This window comes from Chiloscyllium punctatum, chromosome 4 (assembly GCF_047496795.1).
Source record: "Chiloscyllium punctatum isolate Juve2018m chromosome 4, sChiPun1.3, whole genome shotgun sequence".
NCBI lineage: Eukaryota > Metazoa > Chordata > Chondrichthyes > Orectolobiformes > Hemiscylliidae > Chiloscyllium > Chiloscyllium punctatum.
The window spans coordinates 71,041,932-71,065,412 of NC_092742.1; the positions used below are offsets into that span (position 1 = coordinate 71,041,932).

The 23,481-nt window shown below is 39.7% G+C and overlaps 1 protein-coding gene across 2 annotated transcripts in view; it reads left to right on the forward strand.

Moving 5' to 3' along the window:
* The window catches only part of prkd1 (protein kinase D1), a 350,796-nt gene extending 333,291 nt beyond the window's left edge, over positions 1-17,505 (forward strand). Inside the window, exons 12-19 of one of the 2 annotated variants that reach the window (XM_072569008.1) lie at positions 671-723; positions 7,768-7,840; positions 10,540-10,646; positions 11,139-11,300; positions 12,833-12,931; positions 13,065-13,332; positions 14,429-14,514; positions 16,053-17,504. In XM_072569008.1, coding sequence (XP_072425109.1) covers positions 671-723; positions 7,768-7,840; positions 10,540-10,646; positions 11,139-11,300; positions 12,833-12,931; positions 13,065-13,332; positions 14,429-14,514; positions 16,053-16,271 — 1,067 coding nt within the window. In that variant the 3' untranslated portion in view covers positions 16,272-17,504. Of the gene's footprint in view, positions 1-670; positions 724-7,767; positions 7,841-10,539; positions 10,647-11,138; positions 11,301-12,832; positions 12,932-13,064; positions 13,333-14,428; positions 14,515-16,052 lie in introns of both variants that reach the window. The other variant, XM_072569009.1, reaches the window with a different exon arrangement.
* Positions 17,506-23,481: the final 5,976 nt, after the last annotated feature.

A 23,481-nucleotide genomic window follows, 5' to 3' on the forward strand; every position in this document is an offset into this window, starting at 1 on the left:
AACCTGGGTCGCTGGCACTGTAAGGCTGTAGTGCTAACCACTGAGTCACCGTGCCACCCTAAGGCTGTGGCTGTGTGAGTGTAAAATGAATGACTAGATACCCAGGAAGGTCCTGGGTATAGCTACAATGGATCTTCTCAATTGTGACCAATAGATGTTAGCCATGATGTGGAGGTGCCAGTGTTGGATGGAGGTGGACAAAGTCAGAAGTCACCCGACACCAGGTTATAGTCCACTTATTTGCCCAACACATATGGTATGAAAATCTTAACAAAAAGTATGCTATCTAATATGTTGACTGTTCGCAGTCTGACTGGCATTAAGTATAACTATTAGTATAGTTCTCAAGAATTTTGTGCTGTCACTTATGTTAGATTATTTGCTTTGTTCTTTGAAAAATAAATAATTTGAAGCAGCAAGAAATGCCAGTATAAAACTAGTAAAATATTGCAGATTTCAGAAATCTGAAATAAAAGTACTCTTGCTGGTCAGGCAGCACCTATGCAGAGAGTAGCACCGCTGGTGTGAAACAGTCACTGTTTGCCTCTCTGCAGATGCCTTCTGACTTGCTGAGTATTTCCTCCTTTTATGAATTTAGTGTAACTGATGTGTAAGCATTCTAAAATATTTCACAGCCATAAATTCAGTATTATTCTTTTTCTTAAATCAGGAGATGTATCCATCAGCATTTCAGTGTCAAACTGCCAGATCCAGGAGAATGTGGTGAGTAGAGTTCGCCGAAGTTAAAGGAACACAGTTGTTCACAAATGATAAACCATTCCTGAGGACAATTGTACCATTACATTATCACACTTCAGAGAGTGTTACTTTTCCTCGGTGCTGCCCATTCTGTTTGCCCAGTCTAGTTAAAAAAACAGTCAGTCAGTCTGGGAGGACCATTCAATGACCTCTTGCAAGATACTATAAATAAAGTTAGCTCCATTGTAGCAGCAAATGACTCTTAACCCTTCATAATCAATAGTCCTGGTAATCTCAACATGACTTCCTTGGGACACTATAGCTCACATATAAATGATCTCTTAAACTAAGCTCGATTTTTAATGTAGCACACTCTAGTCATAGTTTCATCACAAATGAATTCCAATGGATTGTGTTGCAAAGGTAATGATTCTGAAGAGGTTAATGTCCATATTACATTGAACTTCGCACAATCTGACATTGTTTGAAGACAATCTCTTTGGTTGGGGCAGTTGAGTTCTGCATGCTACCAGATAGGAGCACATGTATTTTGTGCAGTTCCTAAGAGTCCTTATGCCAAGCAATTATGCTGAGCAAGCTAGCGTAAAATGTATCAACTGCTATCGTGCAATAACCTAACTTGTTTCGTTGGACTAGTGCCACTTCCATTGAGAACTAGACAGATGCTAGATTCATCATTGTAAAAGGAGGATTGTGACAGCAAACTACCCAAAGCAGAATGCTACAGGGTAATTGCGTGCGGGGAAATAGCAGAGCCGAAAGGTAAAAATCAAATGTATATTTTTAAAAATTTCAGTGGCAAACTATTACTTTTGGGTAGGAATGCCAAAGGGAAAGGCTAGAAATTTATGTCAGCTCGCATGCAGAAGGTTCCTAAAATTGGATGTCAGCAGGCTGTTTGGAGAGGCAATGGCCGACTGGTATTATCACTAGACTATCAATCCAGAGACTCAACTAATGTCCTGGGGGCATGGGTTCAAATCCTGCCATAGTAGATGATGTAATTTGAATTCAGTAAAAGAAAATCTGGAATTAACAATCGACTGATGAAACCGCTGCTTACTTTTGGGGAAAAAAACACTCAACTGGTTTATGAATATCCTTCAGGGAAGGACCTCACTTGGTATGGCCTACATGTGATTCCCAGACCCACAGCAATGTGGTTGATTCTTAACTGCCCTGTGAAATAGCCTAGCTAGCCATTCAGTTGTATCAGTCACTACAAAGAAATGGAATCAGATGGACCACCTAGTCTTGACCTAGGCATCAAAAAGGCAACAGCAGAAATAGCCCTGTCAATCCTGCAAAGTCCTTCTCTTGAACATCTGGGGACTCATGCTAAAATTGGGAGAGCTGTCTCACAGTCAAGCTACAGCCTGATAGTCATACTCACGGAATCGTAACTTACAGACAATGTCCCAGACATCGTCATCACCATCTCTGGATATTTCCTGTCCCAATGGCAGGACAGACCCAGCAGAGGTGGCAGTACAGTGGGACACAATCAGGAAAGAGTTGCCCTGGGAGTCCTCAACATTGACACTGGAACCCATGAAGTGTCATGGCTTCAAGTTAAAAATCACCAACACCAGGTTATAGTCCAACAGGTTTATTTGGAGGCACACTAGCTTTCAGAGCGATGTACCTTCATCAGGTAGCTAGTGGAGTAGGATCATAGGACACAGAATTTATCACAAAAGATCATATCAAAACCTGTAACCCATTCTAAAAGATGAAAGATTTAACATTAATCTAAGTTTGTTCAGTATATCGCATCAGTGTATGTGACCATGATCTTTTGTGATAAATTCTGTGTCCAATGATCCTACTCCACTAGCTACCTGACGAAGGAGCAGTGCTCCGAAAGCTTGTACTTCCAAATAAACCTGTTGGACTATAACCTGGTGTTGTGTGAGTTTTAACTTTGTCCACCCTAGTCCAACACCGGCACCTTCACATCATGGCTCCAAGTTAAACATGGGCAAGGAAACCTCCTACTGATTACCATATAACTACCATCTTTCACTGATGAATCAGTACTCCTCCATGTTGAACAAGACCTGGAGGAAACATTGAGGGTAGCAAGAGCACAAAATGTACTCTGGGTATGGAATTCCAACGCCCACCACCAAGAGTGGCTCAGTAGCAGTACCACTGATCAAGCTGGTTGGGTCCTAAAGGGCATAGCTGACCAATTGGATGAGGGAACCAACATGTGGAAGAACATACTTGACCACAGCCTTACCATCTGACCCTGATAGAATCAGTAACAGTGACAATTGCACAGCCTTCTAGAGTCAAAGTCTCACATTCACACTGAGAACACCCTCATAGAATTGTGGATTCCCTATAGTGCAGATAGAGGGCTTTCACCACATCAAGACTGCACAGTCCCAATGAAGAACACCCACCCAGACCCACCTCCCTACCCTATCTAGCCCTGTAACCCTCAATTTCCCATAGTTAATCCACCTAACCTGCACATCTTTGGACTGTGGAAAGAAAACTGGAGCACCCGGAGGAAATCCATGCACATACGGGGAGGACATGCAAATTTCACACAGGCTGGAATTGAACCAGGACACCTGGAGCTGTGAGGCAGCACTAACCACTTCCCTCCACCATGCTGCATTGTCCTAACACCATGCTAAATGGGACAGACTTCAAACAGATCTAGCAACTCAAGACTGGGCATCCATGAGGCACTGCAGGGCATCAACAGCAGAATTGTACTCCAGCACAGTTTGTAATTTCATGGCCTGGTTTAATGAAGAGTGAAAGAGGGCATGCCAAGAGCAGTACCAGGCATATTCAAAATTGGTGTGTCAGCCTGGTGAATCTACCTGACAGAACTAATTACATGGCAAACAGCATAAGCAGCAAGTGAGAGACAGAGCTAAGCAAATCAATGGATTAGATCTAAGCTCTGAGGTCCTGCCACATCCAAATGTGAATGGTGAGGGACGAGTAAACAACTCACTGGAGGAGAAGGCTCCACAAAGATCCCCATTCTCACTAATGGAAAAGACCAACTCATCAGTGCAAACGCAAAGCCTGAAGTATTTGCAGATATATAAATAGAATAGCTACAAGAGCTGGTCAGAGGCTAGGAATACTGTGCAGAGTAACTCACCTCCTGACTCCCTAGATCCTGTCCACTATCTACAACGCATAAGTCAGGAGTGTGATGAAGTACTCTCTACTTGACTGGATGGCTGCAGCTCCAACAACATTCAAGAAGCAAGATACCATCCAGGACAAAGCAGCCCTCTTGATTGGTACTATATCCACAAGCATCCACTCCCTCCACCATTGACATTCAGGAGCAGCATTGCAGAAATTCACCAAAGACCCTTAGACAGCACTTTCCAAACCCACAAACATTTCATCTAGACGTCAAGGGCAGCAGATACATGGGAGCATCACCTATGTCAAGTTCCCCTCCAAGTCAGTCACCATCCTGACTTGGGAATATATCATCATGCCTTCACTGTTACTGGGTCAGAATCCTGGAGTTTCCTCCTTTGTGTCTTGTCGATGGTGGACAAGATTTAGGGAGTCAGGAGGTGAGTTACTCTGCACAGTGTTCTTAGCCTCTGACCAGGTTTTGAAGCCACTGTATTTATATAGCTGTGAATACTTCAGACTTTTTGTTTGCACTGATGAGTTGGTCTTATTCATTAGTGAGGATGGGGATATTTGTGGAGCCTTCTTCTCCAGTGAGTTGTTTGATTATCCCCCTGCATTTGCAACTGGATGTGGCAGGTCAACCCACAGCAGGTGGACATCGGTTCAAAAAGACAGCTCACCTTCACCTTATCAAGGGCGAGTTGGGATGGGCAATAAATGCTGACCAGTCAGCAATGCACATGAGTGAATAATAACAAAGGTAGCTGCACTGTGCCTGTCATTCGCCCGCCTCCATGGATATTTTTTGAATGGCATGGGATGGTTGGTGCCAAGTGTCTATCCCATCAGGTGAAACAAGGCAGTCTTGTGGTCAAGCTGTGGGATATTTTCTGTTCCGGTTCCTTGTAACCATCAGCAGCCTACTCAAAACAATCCACTCCATGTTCACCCTTCTCCTCACACATTCAGTCAATCCTGGCCCCCACCTCCCAGTATCAGGGCCTGTGTGGGGGCAGGCAGTTTCAGCAATGACATGCCCTGTGCTGTGGCTGAACAAGAGATCCATCTGCCATTTGTTTAAAACTAATGTAAAAGTAACAGCAAATTCAAAATAGGTTGTGGATTTATCGTTGGCATTACCATCTCTGTAAAAAACATCATCATTCTGGGAAATGAATCACGCTAAATCACACTACTTTTTCCTCTCGTCATTTCATCAAAAATACTCTTAACTTGAAAAAGGTGCTTTTTATATTGAGGAATGTGATTGGGGCACTATAAGCGTACATAGTAGCCAAATGTCACATTCCTATTTATATTTGATGGGTGAGGATGATTTTAAGACAGCTGAGTGACGCTGTCTTCAATGAGTTGCGTTGGTGATTTTAACACATTAAACAACTGACTGCTTCACACCCATCTATTACATTTTCAATTGATATCCTGAGAGTAAAAAAATGCCACTAAACTGCAATGCTTCAAAATGAATTAGCTTTATTTTGTTGACTTCAAACTAAAAATGCAAAGTGGTAAGAAATATATTTTAAAGGGAGCACTGAAAATAATATCTATTCATGAAACATTATGACTTGAGATCTTAAAATTGAAAAGCACCTTTTATAACACCTTAGGTTATATGTTATATAGTTTCAACCTTTGTAAAAAGTTTACATATATTATCATTTAAGCAATGCCTGTTTAAGTTAAAAAAAAATCAGAATAGGACAGCACATAGGAGCTCCTTCAGACCATTGTGTCTACACAAACTTTTCCAAAGAGCAATCTAGCTTATTCTCTTACCCAATCTTTCCACAGATCACTGATTATTTTATGTTTCAAGTATTTATTCATTTCTCTTTTGAAAGTTCCTATTGTACTCATATCCAACAACTTGCAAATCCCCAAGCACTTGCATAAAAAGATTTTCCTTATATTATTTCTCATTCCTTTGCCAATCCCCTTAAATTTGTTACCCACATCTTAATTTTCCACCCATTAGAATCAGTGTCTCTTTATTTACTTCTTCTAAATTCTTCATGATTTTAAATACCTCCCTCCACTGTGCTCTCAGCATTCTGTCCTGGAAGGACTTCTCTAATCCATCCCTGTAAATATCATCCCTCATTCCTGGAACCTTAATAGTAAATCTCTTATGTATCTTCTCAAGAGTCTCACCTCCTCCCTGTGGTGTGGAACCCAGAATTGGACATTATACTGCAGCTGGGTAAACCTAGGGCAGAGTTTTACCTAAATCCCGACACTTGGCCTATAAAAGAGCCTTCTGACTGTTCATCATGGCCTTTTCCTGCTCAGCTCCATTGCTACTAACACAAGACCTACTGAGAACCTCATGTTGGCGTGGGTATTTTCTGGATTAAGCTTTCACTTGTAACCATTTCACATTACACTGATTTCACTTTATTCATGTGTGCAACGTCGTTAATTATTGAGGCAAGCTTAGTCACAGAGCTAAGCTGTGACACATCTCGTAGTTGGCAGGCCTTGCTGATTACAGGGGAGTTAAGAGATATTGTCATTATTTTAGCACTCACTCTGTTTTGAATATTCATGTTAGTTCTCAGTTTTGCCATTACCAATCTGTGGGACAAAGGTGAATTTGCAGATGCAGCTAGCCCTCCCTTCTTTGTATTGTGAAGGACTGTAAATAACTCTTGAGGTGGTTGGGGAGTTATTTGAAATGTCACAGAAGAACTCAAAATCTTGTGGAGATTCTTTGGCCAACATCCGGAGATGGACCCCCATTACAGTAGTACTAGTTTTCTTCATTGACTAATTATTCCCAGTTCCCTTCCTACATCCTGGAAGCCAGGCACTTGCCAATTTATTTCTTTTATCTCCCTGACCCCACTGTTGCCACCCCACACCTACCACTGACTCTCCCTTCTCAGTCCTGAGTCTGTATGGAAGCTGCCATTTTCCTGTCCCCTCCCATGTGCTGCAGAATTCTAAGAAACAAAACCACTGACCTCAGACCAAAGTCAACTACTGCGTGCCACCAAACATGAGCAGTATGCCAAAAGACAAGACACACTGACCTGATCGCGAAGGTAGGATGTGACTGCAAACGGTTTTAACAAAATAAGTATTCATGGAATGCAAATGTGTAAGAGTCTGGCATGAAACAGTATCAGGTACAATCTGCCAAACACACACCTGACTTAATCTCTCAACTTGAAGTTTCCATCAGGAGAATGAAATTTCAGCTCCGACCTAACTAACTCACCCCACCAGCCACATTTCCCACTCCTGCAGACCCCATAAGATGCCCCAGTTAGTGTTTAGTGAAACTTGCGGGCTTTTGTACTCTTTCTCTACTTCTAAAGTTCAGGATCTGAAATGCTATATTAACCTGACCTGCCACTTTCAAACTTCGCATGTAAACACCCCGAGGTCTCTCTGTTCCTGTATTCCCTTTCAAATTATGCCATTTAGCCTGTTTTCATTCTCCTCATGCTTTCTACAGAAATTTCTTCATTGGATTTCATTTGCCATGTGTCTGCCCATTCACCAGCCTGCCAATGTCATCTTAAAGTCTATCACTAGCATCTGCACAGTTTACTACATATCAAGTTTCATTTCAGCTGCAATGTTTGAAATTTTGCCCAGCACTCCCAGTCCTAATCATTAATGTATCAAAAACAGTAGTGGTCTTAGTAATAAACCCTGGGGAACATGGCTGATGATCATTATATATAGCTTATGAAACCTTTTGCCCTTGTGTGCTGTAAAATATTATTCAGTGTTGGAGATGAACAATATTTGACAACAATGTATGAGAGCTTAAATTTTAGCATTTTAGGATTAAATGCAGAGTTTGTAATTTAAATGTGATTTTCTCAGTAATGAGGCTTACGTAAACTATTCCAGCAAATGTCAGATATAACTGTCTTCCAACAGGATATCAGCACAGTGTACCAAATATTTCCAGATGAAGTACTGGGATCTGGTCAGTTTGGAATCGTTTATGGAGGTAAAAAAAACTTACCGTACTGTCTAGAAATTACCATATTTTAAGAACATCAATCGTGATTATAGACTATCGTAAATGAACAACTATATCCGAACGATACTCACTCAGTTGGAAGTAACTATTTTATGATGAGCGATTTGCATTTTTAAAATAATCTGTAAACTTTAATTTCTTCATTCATGGAACAAAACCTATTGTGAAGTACACAACCTGTCGCACTATCTACATTTAAAGTGATCTGTAATTGTTCTTTTTCCACAAGGGTATTTGTCTCCAGTAAGTAGCATAAGACAACTGCTACTACATTATAAATGATATTTTATGGTCTGTGAGAGAACAAGTATGGATTGTAAAGTGAATCTTTAACCTGGGCGATCACTTTGCTTTTATGTGCCAATTCTTCTGTTAGTGTGTTAATGTGAAGAGCTTGACAGTTGTATCAAGTGATGCAAAAGATGTGGGAGGAAAGGTTTTACATTTTTCTATAAGTCAACATTAATCACATGATGGGTAGTTAGTACAGTGTTTTTCGCAGTCTGTAGATATTAGATGATAAGTTTTACAGGAAGAATTATTTATCAGCTTAATTTCTTAGTTCAATTCTATAATTAAAAATTTATCTATCAGATTTTACCAAACAAAGAAATGCTTGTGATTGTTTTTTGCTGTACTAAATCTGTTATAATGCCAAATACATTGTTATTCTTGTGGTCTTGTTACTGTCTGCATTGATATTGAATAGGAATTTCAGCTTCTAAAACTTAGAACTCAAGTGGATGAAATCACAAAACTAGAAAATCAGGCATTTTTATATTCCATTTCAAGGCAACACAAGAAAACATGTAACAATTGCCAAACAGCTACGTACTGATGAAGGATAACAACAGACCAGGCAGTCATCAAAAAATGTGCTCTTCCACTCGTGATTAATTTTTAAAATGTAGTTTACCTTATACTAAAGGACAATTACCATCAATGAGGGTGTTTAATGACAGTCACTGTATGTGTTTCTAAATTCCAAGAGTTTTACTTTTAACAATGTCTATTCATAGAAATTGTTCCTCAGGCCCTTTACTAGTTGGGTCGTTGACACAGAGATTGGCATAGGTGCATTGATTTCCAATCAGATAAGGATTTCTTTGGCAACACATGCACTTAGCTTCATTTAGTATCAGTGTGATTGTTCTGTTTAGCTCTTCAGTATGACTGATTCTTTGAACGGTCTCCACTGAAAGAGAGGCAAAATAATATAGAAATATTTCAGAGTGTTATGAGGAAAATGTAGAGAGGCTGGCCTGTATCCTTTACAAATTTAGAAGAATGAGAGGTAATCATACTGAAGCATATCAAACTCTGAGAGGAATTGACAGAGTAGATGTCAAAAAGATAACTAGAATCAGGGGATACAGATCACAAATAAGGCGTCACCCATTTAAGTTGGAACAGAGGAGCATTATTTTCTCTCAGAGGGTCATGAGTCTTTAGAATTCTCTTTCCCAGAACGTGATGGAGACAGGATCATCAATTTCTTTTAAACCAGAGGTAGATACGTACTTCACTGACAAGAGAGTCAAAAGTTCTCAGAAATAGACAGAGTGTGGAATTGAAGTTGCATTCCGATCCTTCATGACTTTATTGAATGGTGCAGCAGCTATTAGGGGCCTGGCCAACTCCTGCTCCTAATTCGTACGTTCCTATGTCCATAATCTTTTTTTTAGGCTATTTGGTGTAAAATGTCTACAAGAAATTTTGACAGGTTAAAACAAAACAATCAATTCACTGACATAATAAATACACTTGGTGAAATGTGCAATAGTTTTCTTGTACTCACTTGTGTGGATATCCACATCTCGGAAGTCATGGAGACTATCTCTGGCTTCCAGTGTTAGCAGACATTGAACATCCTGATATCTATAAAGAACACCTGAGAAAACACTGGCATTAATCCCAGGCCTCAAAATTCCACCCCATGCATTTGTAATACTGTAGCCCCTTGTGAAACACATTCCATAACCTACAAGCTATTTACAGCCGCATCTCTCTGTGTTGCACCTGATTGCTAACATTGCCCCATGGGATGAAGTCTCATGTTTCAATTTTCCACAGGAAATAAGGACAATCCTCCAACACTTGAAATGGGCCAGGGAAGATGTGGCTATCTGCTCCAGAAGTGGAACATGGGGCACAGGTCAAATTCTGACTTGTGTTCATCCACATCAAACCTTTGCACATGTACTGAGTTTCTGCCCAGAGAGATCCTTTCCTGATGATATCACAACCATTCAGACGGCACCAACTGAAGCTGTTGAATGAGTTGTTAGGGATATAGGAGTAGGCCATTCAGCCCCTCAAGCTTGCTCCACCATTCCAGATCATGGCTGATTGTCTACCTCATCACTATACCCCCCAACAATCTTCCTTGATATCACTAGTAGCTAGAAATCTATTCATCTCAAAATAACCTCAAAATGGAAATATATTACAGCTTCTCCAGCCTTACATATTAAAAAATAAGTGCCAGGATTTCAACATTAATAGTGACCAGTTTCCCAAGGTTCCCGTTGCTTCACAAATGATAACTAAAGAGAGCTAGAGGGGGCTAGAAACGCAAATCGACAACTTAAATATCACAAGAAAAGCAAATGTTCCACTATTGCAGTCCACATTTAAAGCTTGAATCTTTTTTGCTTGTTTGTTAGGCAAACATCGCAAGACAGGGAGAGATGTAGCAATCAAAGTAATTGATAAGCTAAGATTTCCAACAAAGCAAGAGAGTCAGCTTCGGAATGAAGTTGCCATTTTACAGGTAAATGGGGGAGAAATTCTGAATATTGACACCAAACATTGAGAAGCACCAGGGTTAGTTGTGTGAGTGGGTGTGCTGGGAGTGGGTGAGAGTTGGAGGAGCACCACCACAGAGTGTTAACATGTCATCCTTTTGTCTTTGAGAACCAGGCTAAAATTAATTGGTTTTGCAGTCTTAAATCTTACTGAAAGAACCATAGAATCATAGAAAAGTTACAGCACTGAGAGAGGCCATTCAGTCCACCGTATCTGCACTGACTGAACAAACTTGCTGCCCATCCAATCTCACTTCTCAGCACTGGTCTGCAGCCTTGCAGGCTACAGCACTTCAGGTTCCTTTTGCATGGGTTGAGGGCTTCCACTTCAGCCATTGAACTGGGCAGTGCATTTAACTTCTCCACACCATACTCAGACAGCTAATTTAATGGATACTGTATTATTTTATTGTCCGTGGCAAAGAACATCTTCTCATAGGTATAGTTTCTTCACCTAGAATCTGCATCACCCTGGCGTGGTGAATTTGGAATGCATGTTTGAGACTCCCGAAAGAGTGTTTGTTGTCATGGAAAAGCTCCATGGAGACATGCTAGAAGTGATCCTGTCAAGCGAGAAAGGACGCCTGCCAGAACGTATAACAAAGTTTCTTATTACGCAGGTATGTGATGCTTACAAGGACAAGCTGATTAAAAACACAATATTCAAAACAGAGATGTAAATAGAACCATTAATAATGCTACAGGTGCATTTTCACTGTATTCTTTTTAATCAGTTGGCAAAATTAACATTCGGCCTGCAGCGAAAGTGAAGGAAATCTGCTTTAAAAAAATCCCTAACACTGACTTTACATGAGAGGATGTGTAATATTAAAAAGCCTATATATGGGACATAAAATGCAATCCATTTTGAGTAATAATCTCTTCAGTCAAAACTAGAGAGAAGCTCAGTCACTTCTGAATTCACATTATAGGGCTTGTCGTTAGTCTTGATTACTTTTCTAAAATCAAGTTAGACCTTGGACACCACCTGTGCTCGCTGTATGTCTAATCTTCAGAGTACTAAGAAATTTCAGTGATGTTCAAACTACTTTGTAATATTTTCTGCACATGTTCCTCAAGTTATTTCTGGTTATCTCATTTGTGTTTCCTTCCAGCTAGTCATGACATATTCCTTCCCATTGCTGTTTTTCACCTAGGCCTAAGTAGTATCACAAATATGAAGTCCTATCTTTTCTTTCCATTAGTCAAAAATCTCACCTTTTATAGAAGCTTGTCAATCCTACTTGGCCGACTTGATTGCTTTGCCATGTAGCACAGTTGTAACAACCGAATTAACCCTTACACTGCTGTCATTTTCAAAAATACCTTGGCTCCTTGATTGAAAGTAATTTCCTACATTTTCAGCACATTGACTGTGAAGCAATGTTACTGTAATCAAGATGTAATAGGTGGGATAAATGCAGTGGACATAGGAGCATGTTTGACACAGTTCAGATGGGAAGTCACTGGAAAAGGTTAAGGGTTTAGCTTTAGAGGGATGAGGCCAAACTGGATTATAAATTGTTTTTAAATTCAAAGTTTACATGAAGACAGAGCTTGAGAGTTGGGCCAACTTAATTCAAAATGACTTGTGTTTCTCAGAGTTCAGTTTTCGGGTCTGTTCTGCTCACTGTGTGTCAATGTTTTGGAATTGATGTGCAGAGAATAATGTTCAAGAAAAAAATGAAATGTTAAAAACTGAACTAGTTTTGGAGGGGATCACTTTTAAGTCAGTTGGTTGAAAAGCAGATTTAAGCAAGATTTTAGTGAAATCTCAAAATATGAAGACTAATTTTGTTGCATCACATGTCTATCAACCGTGCAGTTGAGTTGACTTTTGACAATTCTTACATATAGAAAGCTGAAACGGCTTGTCAATACCATAATCCCACAGCAACCAGGCACCCATACCTTGCTTAGAAATGTAAAAGTGAAACCACTGCACACTTTGGAGAATTGTGCTACACTTTATTTCTCACGACATCACTATATTCTACATTATATATTTTTCCTTTTTTAATGTTTATAGAGCACTTCTGAGAACAAAGTCAAGCTCGATTTTGTTTATTCCCAAAGTACGCATTGAATAAACGGGAGGTATTATTTCTTGCATAACAATTTTAGTAATTTGACTTTTTTTTTGGAAAAACAGATACTTGTTGCTTTGCGACATCTTCATTTTAAGAATATAGTTCACTGTGATCTGAAACCTGAGAATGTACTGCTTGCATCAGCCGATCCCTTACCACAGGTTAGATTGAATATCTCATCTTCACGTCTGAGTACACATCCTGTAAATTCTGTATATCATTGTATTTCTGCACACTGTATTTCTTACCCAATCACTTTAATACTCATCAGACCTGGTGCTCTTCTAAATATAGGTCAAACTTTGTGACTTTGGATTTGCACGTATAATTGGAGAGAAATCTTTCAGACGTTCTGTGGTGGGAACACCAGCATACTTGGCTCCAGAAGTACTTCGAAACAAAGGTTATAATCGATCGTTAGATATGTGGTCTGTAGGAGTCATCGTCTATGTCAGTCTCAGTGGCACCTTTCCCTTTAATGAGGATGAAGACATTCATGATCAAATCCAGAATGCTGCTTTCATGTATCCGCCTAATCCCTGGAAGGAGATTTCCCTTGAAGGTAAATATACTACACAGATTTGCTGAGCACAGAAATGGAATTATAAGATAAAAAATATTTCACTATTTCTCATTTAGCTTTGAATCTCAAAGGGAGATTCAGCCACAGACTCCCAACTGCCCTGCAAGGTTCTCCCAATAGTACTATAGATCCCAGCCATGTTTCTGCCTGAATTCCATCAGAGTCCCCTATTGTACCCTGAGGGCCAACCATTCCTTCTCCATCCCTCTGAGCTATTATCTAATCACTTCCCTAAACATTGGTGCATGTTCCAGTGTGGGCTCCTACTGCTGCTGCTTCTAAATAACAGCGAGTTCTGAGAATTGAAATCCCAAGCTCCTTAGAAAAACTTGGTGAGAACCAAAATATGGATCATGCTGAATTTCTCAACAATATTCTTTGCACAACATCCACTGAGCAGAGTGAAGACCACCGGACGCAATTTTCCCCTTCATTGGTCAACTATAGCAGAAAGTGACTGCACACAACTATATATTAGATTAGATCGAACTAGGGGCACAATTGAAAACAGTGCTACAAATGCTTAATTATAATGGGATCCCATTTTATTTATCGTACACAAAATTAACTGCTAACATTACAGGTGCTATCAGCCTAAAGTGATTACAAAACATATAATTCACTGTATTTCCAAAAAACTAAATTAAAACAGAAACCTTGTGTACCTCAACAGTTTGTCATTTACATCAGAGTTCCTGGTTAACTTTCTGATGAGCAAATTTTTCTTTCATAAGACCTCAGTGTAAATTGAGAACAAACTACGACAATAAGTAACAATCACACTGGTAAATGAAATTGTTGTGTCTGCCTAAACACTTGTAAATAGCCTTTATAATTCATATCAAATGTGTATTTTTTTGTGATTGTTCATTCAGCTGAATGACGACGATGGATAGCTTTTGAAATCTGTAGCCCCAGGGTCAAGATACAGAGCCAACACTTGACCCTTCAGAGAAGCTTTATTTGTTTGTGTGCATTTTCTATTTTCTATTTTCGGTGACGGAGCTTAGAACCTCAATTATTTTTCTGTATTTAAAAGAAGTGCATGGTAATTGATTGCATTTTTGTTTTCCAGCTATTGATGTCATCAATAATCTACTGCAAGTGAAAATGAGGAAACGTTTTAGTGTGGACAAGTCTCTCAGCCACCCCTGGTTGCAGGTCAGATTACTTATTTTTCTACAATTCTTTTCTGCATTATTTATCATTTCTTAAGCCAGCCTCAAGATACTTTTGCAATATCATCTTGCATCCAGATCAGTCTCACCCAGCTTACAAGGTAGAAATCAAGAATGGAATAGTTAGTCAATGTTGGCTTCTATAATTAAATTGCTCTCAATTCGCTTTTGTTAATCCTATTCCAGCCAGTGCTGGGAATGAGACCTTGGAGACTAAGCAGCATTCTGTTTGGATCTAGCTACTTCTCATTTTATAACTTGAAATTGGCTCGGATGTTATTAACACTCCCTGTGATGGAATAAGACCAAGTGAGTGGATGTGCAGATGTGTATATTGAGGTTCAGTCCAATCTTGCATTCTGTCAGGATCACAACTATCCTGGTTGTCATCCTTGCTATATGAATATGTGTACTGGACAAGGTTTTAAAATAATTTCTGATAGTCAGTTTTAATTTGATTGTTCCAAGTTTATACTTGCTGTCAGCCATCTTTTGATTCAGTACTACTACTTGCTCACATAACTGGTTCCGATGTCTTTTACATTGTGGAATGGAGTCATATTTACATTTTTTGTAATTAAACCTATTTTTCTCATCAACCTGTTCAGAGATGTTTTTACACAGCTCTAGAGCAGGTGAGGCTTGAAACCAGGCCTCTGGTCCAGGTGTAGGGATGATACCGCTGCAACACAAGAGAGCTTGACTCTTATTTACCTTGGCTGGTAGTATACATTACAGCCAATTGTATTACACTCCACCTAATTCTATTTCCTATTGATTTCAATAGAAAGGCCATTGACTGAAATGCATAACAGACTGTGGATTCACTACTGTTCATCAGATGTTACTGCTCAAGTTAAATGTCATAGCTTTACTGCTCAATTTCAATGTATATGTTGGTGTAAGATAATACTGTGCATACAGAATGTTAATCGTATCGGAGCTCCTCAAATCATTCAGTCAACAGGTTATTAACCCTTCGATGAGATGTGGCTGAAGTGAACCATTATGCTTTTTGTCTTTAACAGCAAGTGAGCATCAAAGCCTGTGGTTATGATTGGACTCCATTTAAACAACACAACTTACCTGTCTATAGTATTGCAAAATAATTAACTTGCTGTGCTGCTCATATTGATAGTCATCATATAACTCAAGCAAAATGCTCTTTAAGTACTTCAGAGACTTCACAACTCTGTGGTTGCAAGGTGGATCTTATTTACTGAGGCAGGCTGACAAATCATTTGTTGTTCATTGGAAGCAGTTTCCATTTCTCCTTCATTTGCATTTTAACTATCTTATATTTGGTGTTTTTCCTTTAAAATATTATATGAATATACCTTAAAAAGCACTTTTCTCCAAATAATCCTGTATGCAATAAAGATCCAGTATTCCAAGGGTGAACAAGAAAATTAACAAGAAAGGTATAATTTGTAATATTCTGCCTAAAGAGTTGCAAGTCTGTATCAGCCATATTTTGACCATGCAGCTTGATTGTTCCTTTTCTTCATCTTTGTTTTGAAGGACTACCAAACATGGTTGGATCTACGAGAGCTTGAGTGCAAATTTGGAGAACGCTATATCACACATGAGAGTGATGATTCCCGTTGGCAACAGTTTGCTGGAGAGCATGGTTTGGAATATCCAATGCACCTCGTCAATCATAAAACTGATTGTACTGAGAACACTGAGGTAGAGGAAGCAGAAATGAAAGCTCTGAGTGAACGTGTCAGCATTCTTTGAAACAAAATCGGAATCAAGTGTTGTAGCAAGTGTATCAGCAAGTGAAAAGAACTTATGTCAGGTAACTGCAACTTCTACTCCAACCACAACGAGGAGGGAATGCTTGCTAATTTCTACTGGTGAATGTAAACTTGCAATGCAGCTGCTGTTCTAATAGCTTCATCCCCAGTTCAATAATGAAATCGTAATGTACTGAGACTTTCAACTTTGACAAGTTCACTTATTGCATTCAAGCAACATTGTGTGTATATTTTTGTGTGTGGGCGACTATGTTCTTGTACACCCTGTGCTAATGGCAAGCACTAAATCAAAAACCTTTAAGTGAATAGATTGTATTTTTCTCATTCCATAAACAGTTTCCAGTGTGCCTTTCCATTTACTGATAATGCAGCCTGAGTTGGGGGTAAGAACTAACTTGTAAATTTTGCTTTATAAAATGTTTTTAACCCTTTCAGTATTTAGCTACATAACAACTCTTGGAAGAGTGTAACATTATAGCTGTTCTGTGAACAATTTTCAGCTTGTTAAGAACAAAGGATTTTTAAAACATACGTGCAACCATTGGGATAATCATGTTCAAAATGTATAGCTTATCAGCAACAAACTGTAATGAGGGAACAATACTCAAGATGTACAACAAATGAAGACTTCTTTAAATGTACAAATGTGAGCTGCTCTTGTAAGCCTCAATGCCTTAGTAACAGTGTCTCTGAAGGATTGGTTAGGTCAAATTCTGCTACTTTCTTTATGTTGTAGCATTTTAACTAAAAATTGCTTGATACCACATGGTTTCTTGTTTAGAAGATTTGAATTAATGGAAATGTTGTCAGCCTGTGTCTATCAAAGAAATTTTGTGTCCAAGTGGCTTTCAATATTTATTGCCACAAATTCAAAATTAAAGACGGAATGAAACTTTTGAACTCTCTAGCATGTAAGCATATAGTCCTCATATATGTGCACATAATCGTATAAGCTCCTTGATACCTCTCCAATTACACGACTTTGCTTTTCACATGACTAACCACTTGGTCTGATCTGTCTATTTTAACATCTCTTTTCACCAAGGCTTTTGCTTCAAAATCCCGATCCACCAGATACTCTGCAGTAATTTCTGTAAAGGTGTATACCTTGACCACACACAGATTAATGCTTCACTTGTCATATCTAAGAGCCAACTTTCCCATCTGTAATGCAATTATGTGAAAATCAAATATAAAAGATGTGCAGGTGAAATTTCACAACCATGAAAGTTTGGGCTACGCTGAGGTCAGGTGTGAATGCAGTTGGTTCTGATATAATGTGATAGTTCCATTCTCGTGTGACCTTGTGCTCTAAGAGAATTGCGCAATAACTGCACCATTTAAACTGCTGGGGCCGGAATCGCGATATAGCCAATACAGATAAGGAAAGGTCACGTTCTACAAATAACGGTCTAAGTTCTTCAATTGTGTTAAAGCCAATTTGCGTTGAAGTAACACATGTTATAGCAGAACTGACTGTATTTTTCAAAGCTGTAACCCAACTCCAACCCATTTATTTTTAGATTTTACAGAGGTGATATAAGGGGTGAGCAGTTAACTTTTTCGAGGGTTAAGTTGGGTGTGTAAATATAGCTCTAAGGGTTTATAATGGAAGTATGATTTTCCAGCAATTGGAAAACTCGGTAGCAGAAATAATGTTAACATTTGGAAGTGTCTTTACAGCATTAGTGAGACCTAATAAAGTCAAGGATTCTTTTGCTTTTATATATGATTTTTGCATAGCCTTTGCAAGTTGTCCTGTCATCTTCATATAGTACGTTCATACATTTACAGGAATTATGATATAATGGTAATTTAGTTGAACTAGTAATGGAGACCAAAGCTAATAGTCTGGGGATATCAGTTCAAATCTCACCACAACAGTATGGTGGAGATTTAGTGCATAAATCTGAATGGAAGGTAGTGAAATGGTTTAGGAAGCTCATTCAGTTGTGTCAAACTGCTACAAATTTTAAATGGAATAAACCCCAAATGAACCAGCCAGCAACAACCTAGGCAATGGAAATGACAACAGTAGAATTAGCCATGCTGACCATGCAAAATCCTGCTTGCGAATATTTTGAGGGCAGGGGGTTTGTACCAAGGTTGAGAGTGCTGTTCTACAGTGTGGTTAAACAACAGTGTGTTGTCGTCAGAATCACTGAATGGTACCTTTCAGACAATATCACAGATGCTACCAGCTTGATAGAACCAGCAAAGATGCTGACAAAGTGGTGTGCAGTAGGGAGGAAGGGTACAGAATGTACTCTAGGTAGGAGACTTCAATGCCCATCCTCATAAATCTCACAATTGTAAAGTATTTTACTACCTGGATAAAGACCTTTCAGTCCTTCCTGGCCCTGCTACTCATCAAATATCATCTATTCTAATCCCATTTTCCACTACTTGGTCCAGAGCATTGTATGCTATGGTGTTTCGACCGCTCATCTAAATACTTTTTAATGGTTTAATGTTCCTGCCTCTACCACCCTTTAAGGTACCGAGTTCCAGATAGCCAGCAGTCTCTGGATAAAAGTTTTTCCCTCACATTCTGATGGGCCAAAGTGCCTTTTTCTGTGCTGTAGACTGCTAATCTGTCCACTCTAAACCTCCTGCTCTTTACCTGGGAACTGTGGTCCCTAGTTATTAACCCCTCTTCTAAGGGGAAATACTTCTCCTTATCTACCCTAACTATACTCCTTATAACTTTCTATACTTTAATCATGTCCCTCCTTAGCCATTTCTGCTCCAAAGAAAACAGCCTCAGCTGATCTAGTCTCTCTTCATAGATAAATTGTTCCAGTCCTGGCAACATCCTGGTTACTCCCCTCAGTACCCTCTCTAGTTTAAGCACATCCATCCGATAGTATGGTGAGGAACTGTACAAATAACTCCAGTTCTGGTGTAATTAATGTTGTATACAGTTCCATCATAACCTTCATCCCTGCCTTTGCTGACAAAGGCAAGTATTTCAAATGCTATCTTAACCATCTTATCTACCTGTCTGGCTGCTTTCAAAGATCAATGATCAAACACATCAAGATCTTTTTGGATCCTTCCTAGGATCCTGTCATTCAAGATATACTCCCTTCCCTTGATACTCCTCCCAAAATGCATCACCTCATACTTTTCAGAGTTAAATTCCATTTGCCACTGTTCAACCCATCTGATTATCCAGTCATTCTGAGGCTTTCCTCGCTTTTACTACATCAATGATTTTCATGTCATCTGTAAACTTATTGTTCATATCCCTTACAGTCAAGTCTCGATTATTAATTTACACCACATACTGAAAGGGACCAGAACCAATCTCTATGGTATGTCACTTGACAAAAGCTTTGAGTCACAGACATCCATTGATGATCACCCTCTGCTTCCTCCCACTCAGCCAACTTTAGTGCTAATTTTCTCAATTTCCCCAGATCCCATGGCTCTTAGCTTCTTAACCTGTCTGCCAAGTGAGACCTTTTTAAAAGCTGTACTGAAGTCCGTATAGACCACATCAACTGCACAAGTGTCATCTCCTCAAAAAACATAGACACCTCCTCAAAAAAATCAATCAAATTTGTTAGACATGATCTCCAGACATGATTTGTTAGACAAAGCCATGCTGAGTAGCCTTGATGAATTCTTGCCTCTCCAAGCAGAGATTACTTCTGACCTCTCAGAAGTCCATCCAGTAATTTCCGTACCACTGATGTTAAACCCACTGGCTTGCAGTTTCCTTGTTTATTCCTATTGCCCTTCTTGAATAATGGTACTATTTTAGTTGTCCTCCAGTTCTCTGGTACCACTCCTGTAGCTAAAGAGGATTTATAAATTAATGTCAAAGCCCCCACAATCTCTTTTCTTGCTTCTCATAGCAGTCTAGGATACAACTCATCTCGCCCATGGATTTATCCACTTTCAAGCCTGCACAAATCTTTAATACCCTCTCTATCTCTCAATGCTCTCAAAGTCACTTCATACCTCTGATATCTGAGGGACAAAGCTGCTGGACTGGATCTAGATTTGTCAAGTGATGACCCACTTCAGCCCTCTCTGAAGACATTAGTTTCATAAGTGGCAGCCTGCAGTCTATCCAATTCACTCCATGTGATATCAAGGAAGCTAATAGTACTAAAGACTTGTGCTCCAGAAATAGCTGTGTCAGTATTCAAACTGTTCCAGTGTAACTACAACACTGGTATCTACCTAACAATGTGGAAATTTGTCAGCTATCTCCAGTCCAATGTTCTCTCTCAACTCTATGGTTTACACAGACATTTTGAAGTTCTTTGCTGGGGAATTGGTGTTTGCATGCTGATCATGGCAGTGACTTCTGATTCTGGAGGTCACTGCCACATAAGAGCCTTGGTTATCCAAACGGCCAGTAAGAAACCTAGAGGAAGCACTGCGCCTGTCCTTGAAAAAGCAACAAATTCCAACCCAGCCAATTACCACCCTCCTGTCAGTCTGCTGTCAATCATTACCAAAATAATGGAAGGCACTGGTAACAAATGGCCCTCCCTCAGCATTAACCTCCTCACTAATGCTCAGTTGGGTTCTGTCAGTGTCCCTCAGCACTGCACCTCAACACAGCCTTGGTCCAAACATGGACAAAAGAGCCGAATTCCAGAAGTGAGGTGAGAGTGACAGCCCTTGAAATCCTTCAGCATTTGACTGAGTGTGAAGTCAATTAACACTTGCAAAACTGGAATCAATTGGAATCACAATAAAACTCTCCCCTGGTTGGAGTTTACACATAGCACATGGTTATGTTGGTTGGAGGTCAGTCTTTTCAGACTGAGGACATTACCTTTGGAGGTGCTCAGAGTTGTATCCTAGACCCAACCAGTTGAACCCAGTTGCTTCATCAATTTCCTTTCTTTGATCATAAAGTTAGAAGTGGCAATTGCACAATGTTCAAGACCAGATATCGAGGCTTGCCGCAAGACCTGGACAACATCTAGGCTTGGGCTAATGAAGGCCAAGTAACATTTGTAGCACAGAAGTGCCAGGCAGTGACTATTTCCAATAAGGGAGAAGTTATTAATCACTTCTTAACAATCAAATGAATTAACATTGCTGAATCCCCCACTCTTAATGTGCTTCAGCTACCACTAATCAGAAACTGAACTGGACCAGCCATACAAAATACTGCAACTTCAAAAGCAGGTCAGAAGCTAGTAATTTTGTGGCATGTAACTCATTTCCATCTTCCTAAATCATGTCCACCATCTATGAGGTTCTAGTCAAGAGGGTGATGGAATACTCTCTGCTTGCTTAGAGAGTGCAGCTCCACCAACACTCAAGCTTAACATCACCCAGAAAAAAGCATTGTGCTTGATGAGCACTTCAACCACCAGCTTAAACCACAAGGAAATGTTTCTTTTTTATGATTAATCCATGGGATGTGGGAATTACTGGCCAAGGCTGCATTTAGTGGACAGGGGCTATTAAATGGCCTTTCCTGTCTCTCCCCCACCCCCACCCATAACACCAATATTTTCATATACTTCTGTCTGTACCTCTGCATCGCAGGGCTTTAGAAGGGGATGAGAATTTTGAGTTATATGTCACCAGTTCTTAATTGTTGAGCTGTAGCTCGAACCTATTAATTGGAACATTCTTGTTAAATACAAGAGTACTCAAAGTCATCAAAAATGAGAAAAGTTTAGACCATAAGACATAAAAGTGGAATCAGGCCATTTGGCCCTCAAGTCTGCTCTGCAATTTAATCATGGCTGATATGAATCACAAACCCATTCTCCTGCCCTCTGTTCATGACTCTTGATCCTCATACTAATCAGGAACCAATCTGTTTTAAATCCATTCAATAAGTTGGTCTCCACAGTCTTCTCTGTCAACAAGCTCCACTGATTCACCATTCTCTGACTGAAGAAATTCCTCCTCAACTCAGTTCTAAAGAGCTGTCCCCTCACTCTGGGGATGTGCTGTCAGGTTCTAGTCTCTTATACCAGTGAAAACATCTTCACCATATCCACTCTATCCAGGCCTCTCAGTATCAGAGTCAAAGAGTCATACAACATGGAAACCAACTAGGCAAAAGTGAGGACTGCAGATGCTGGAAACCAGAGTTTAGATCCGAGTGATGCTGGAAAAACCTCCACTCTGGAAGCTTCCTGCCTCTATTCCTGATGAAGGGCTTTTGCCCAAAACGTTGATTCTCCTGCTCCTCCGATGCTGCTTGACCTGCTGTGCTTTTCCAGCACCACTCTGATCTAAACTCAGCATGGAAACCAACCCTATGGTCCAATTAGTCCACGTTGACCATTTCCCAAACTAAACATGTCCCACATGCCTGTGTTTAGCCCATATCTCTGTAAATCTTTCCTATTCATATGCTCAACTACATGTCCTTTTAAATGTTGTAGCTGTATCTGCATCCACCACTTCCTCTGTCAGTTCATTCCACACACAAACCATTCTCTATAAAAAAACATTATCCCACATGTCCTTTTTAAAACTTTCTCATCTCACCTTAAAACTATACCCCCTAGTTTTAAACAACCCACCTAAGGGGGCTATTCACCTTATCTATGCCCCTCATGGTTTTATACACCTCTACAAGGTCACCACTTAACCTCCTAAGCACCATTGAAAAAAGTCCCAGTCTATCCAGCCTATTTCTATAATTCAAATCCTCTATTCCCAGCTACATCCTGGTAAATCTCCTTCCGATAGCAATTTCTTCCCGACCTTCCCTACTTGATCAGGTCCCAGAAATTTATCCACTTCTACATTTTCTAAGGCCTCCACAGCACTTCCTCATGTGAATTGTTTTCAAAACATCAATATTTATTTCTCCATTTCTTTCTCCACAGTAAAACCTGATATGCAATATTGATCTAGTATCTCTCCCATCTCTTGAGGCCTGACACGTAGATTACCTTGTTGATCTTTAAGGTGCCCTATTCTGTCTTTAGTTGCTGTTTTGCTCTTAATGTAAGTGTAGAATCTATTTGGGTTATTCTTAATTTTATCTGCCAAGGCTATATCATATCTCCTTTTTGCCCTCCTGATTGCCCTCTTAAGAATGCTCCTACACTCTTCATATTCTTTAAGAGATTCATTTGATTCTGGTTGTCTGTATCTAATATATGATTCTTTCTTATTCTTGAGTAGAACCTAAATATCTTTATTCATCCATTGTTCCCAGCCCTACGTTTTGCTCTAACAGGAACATA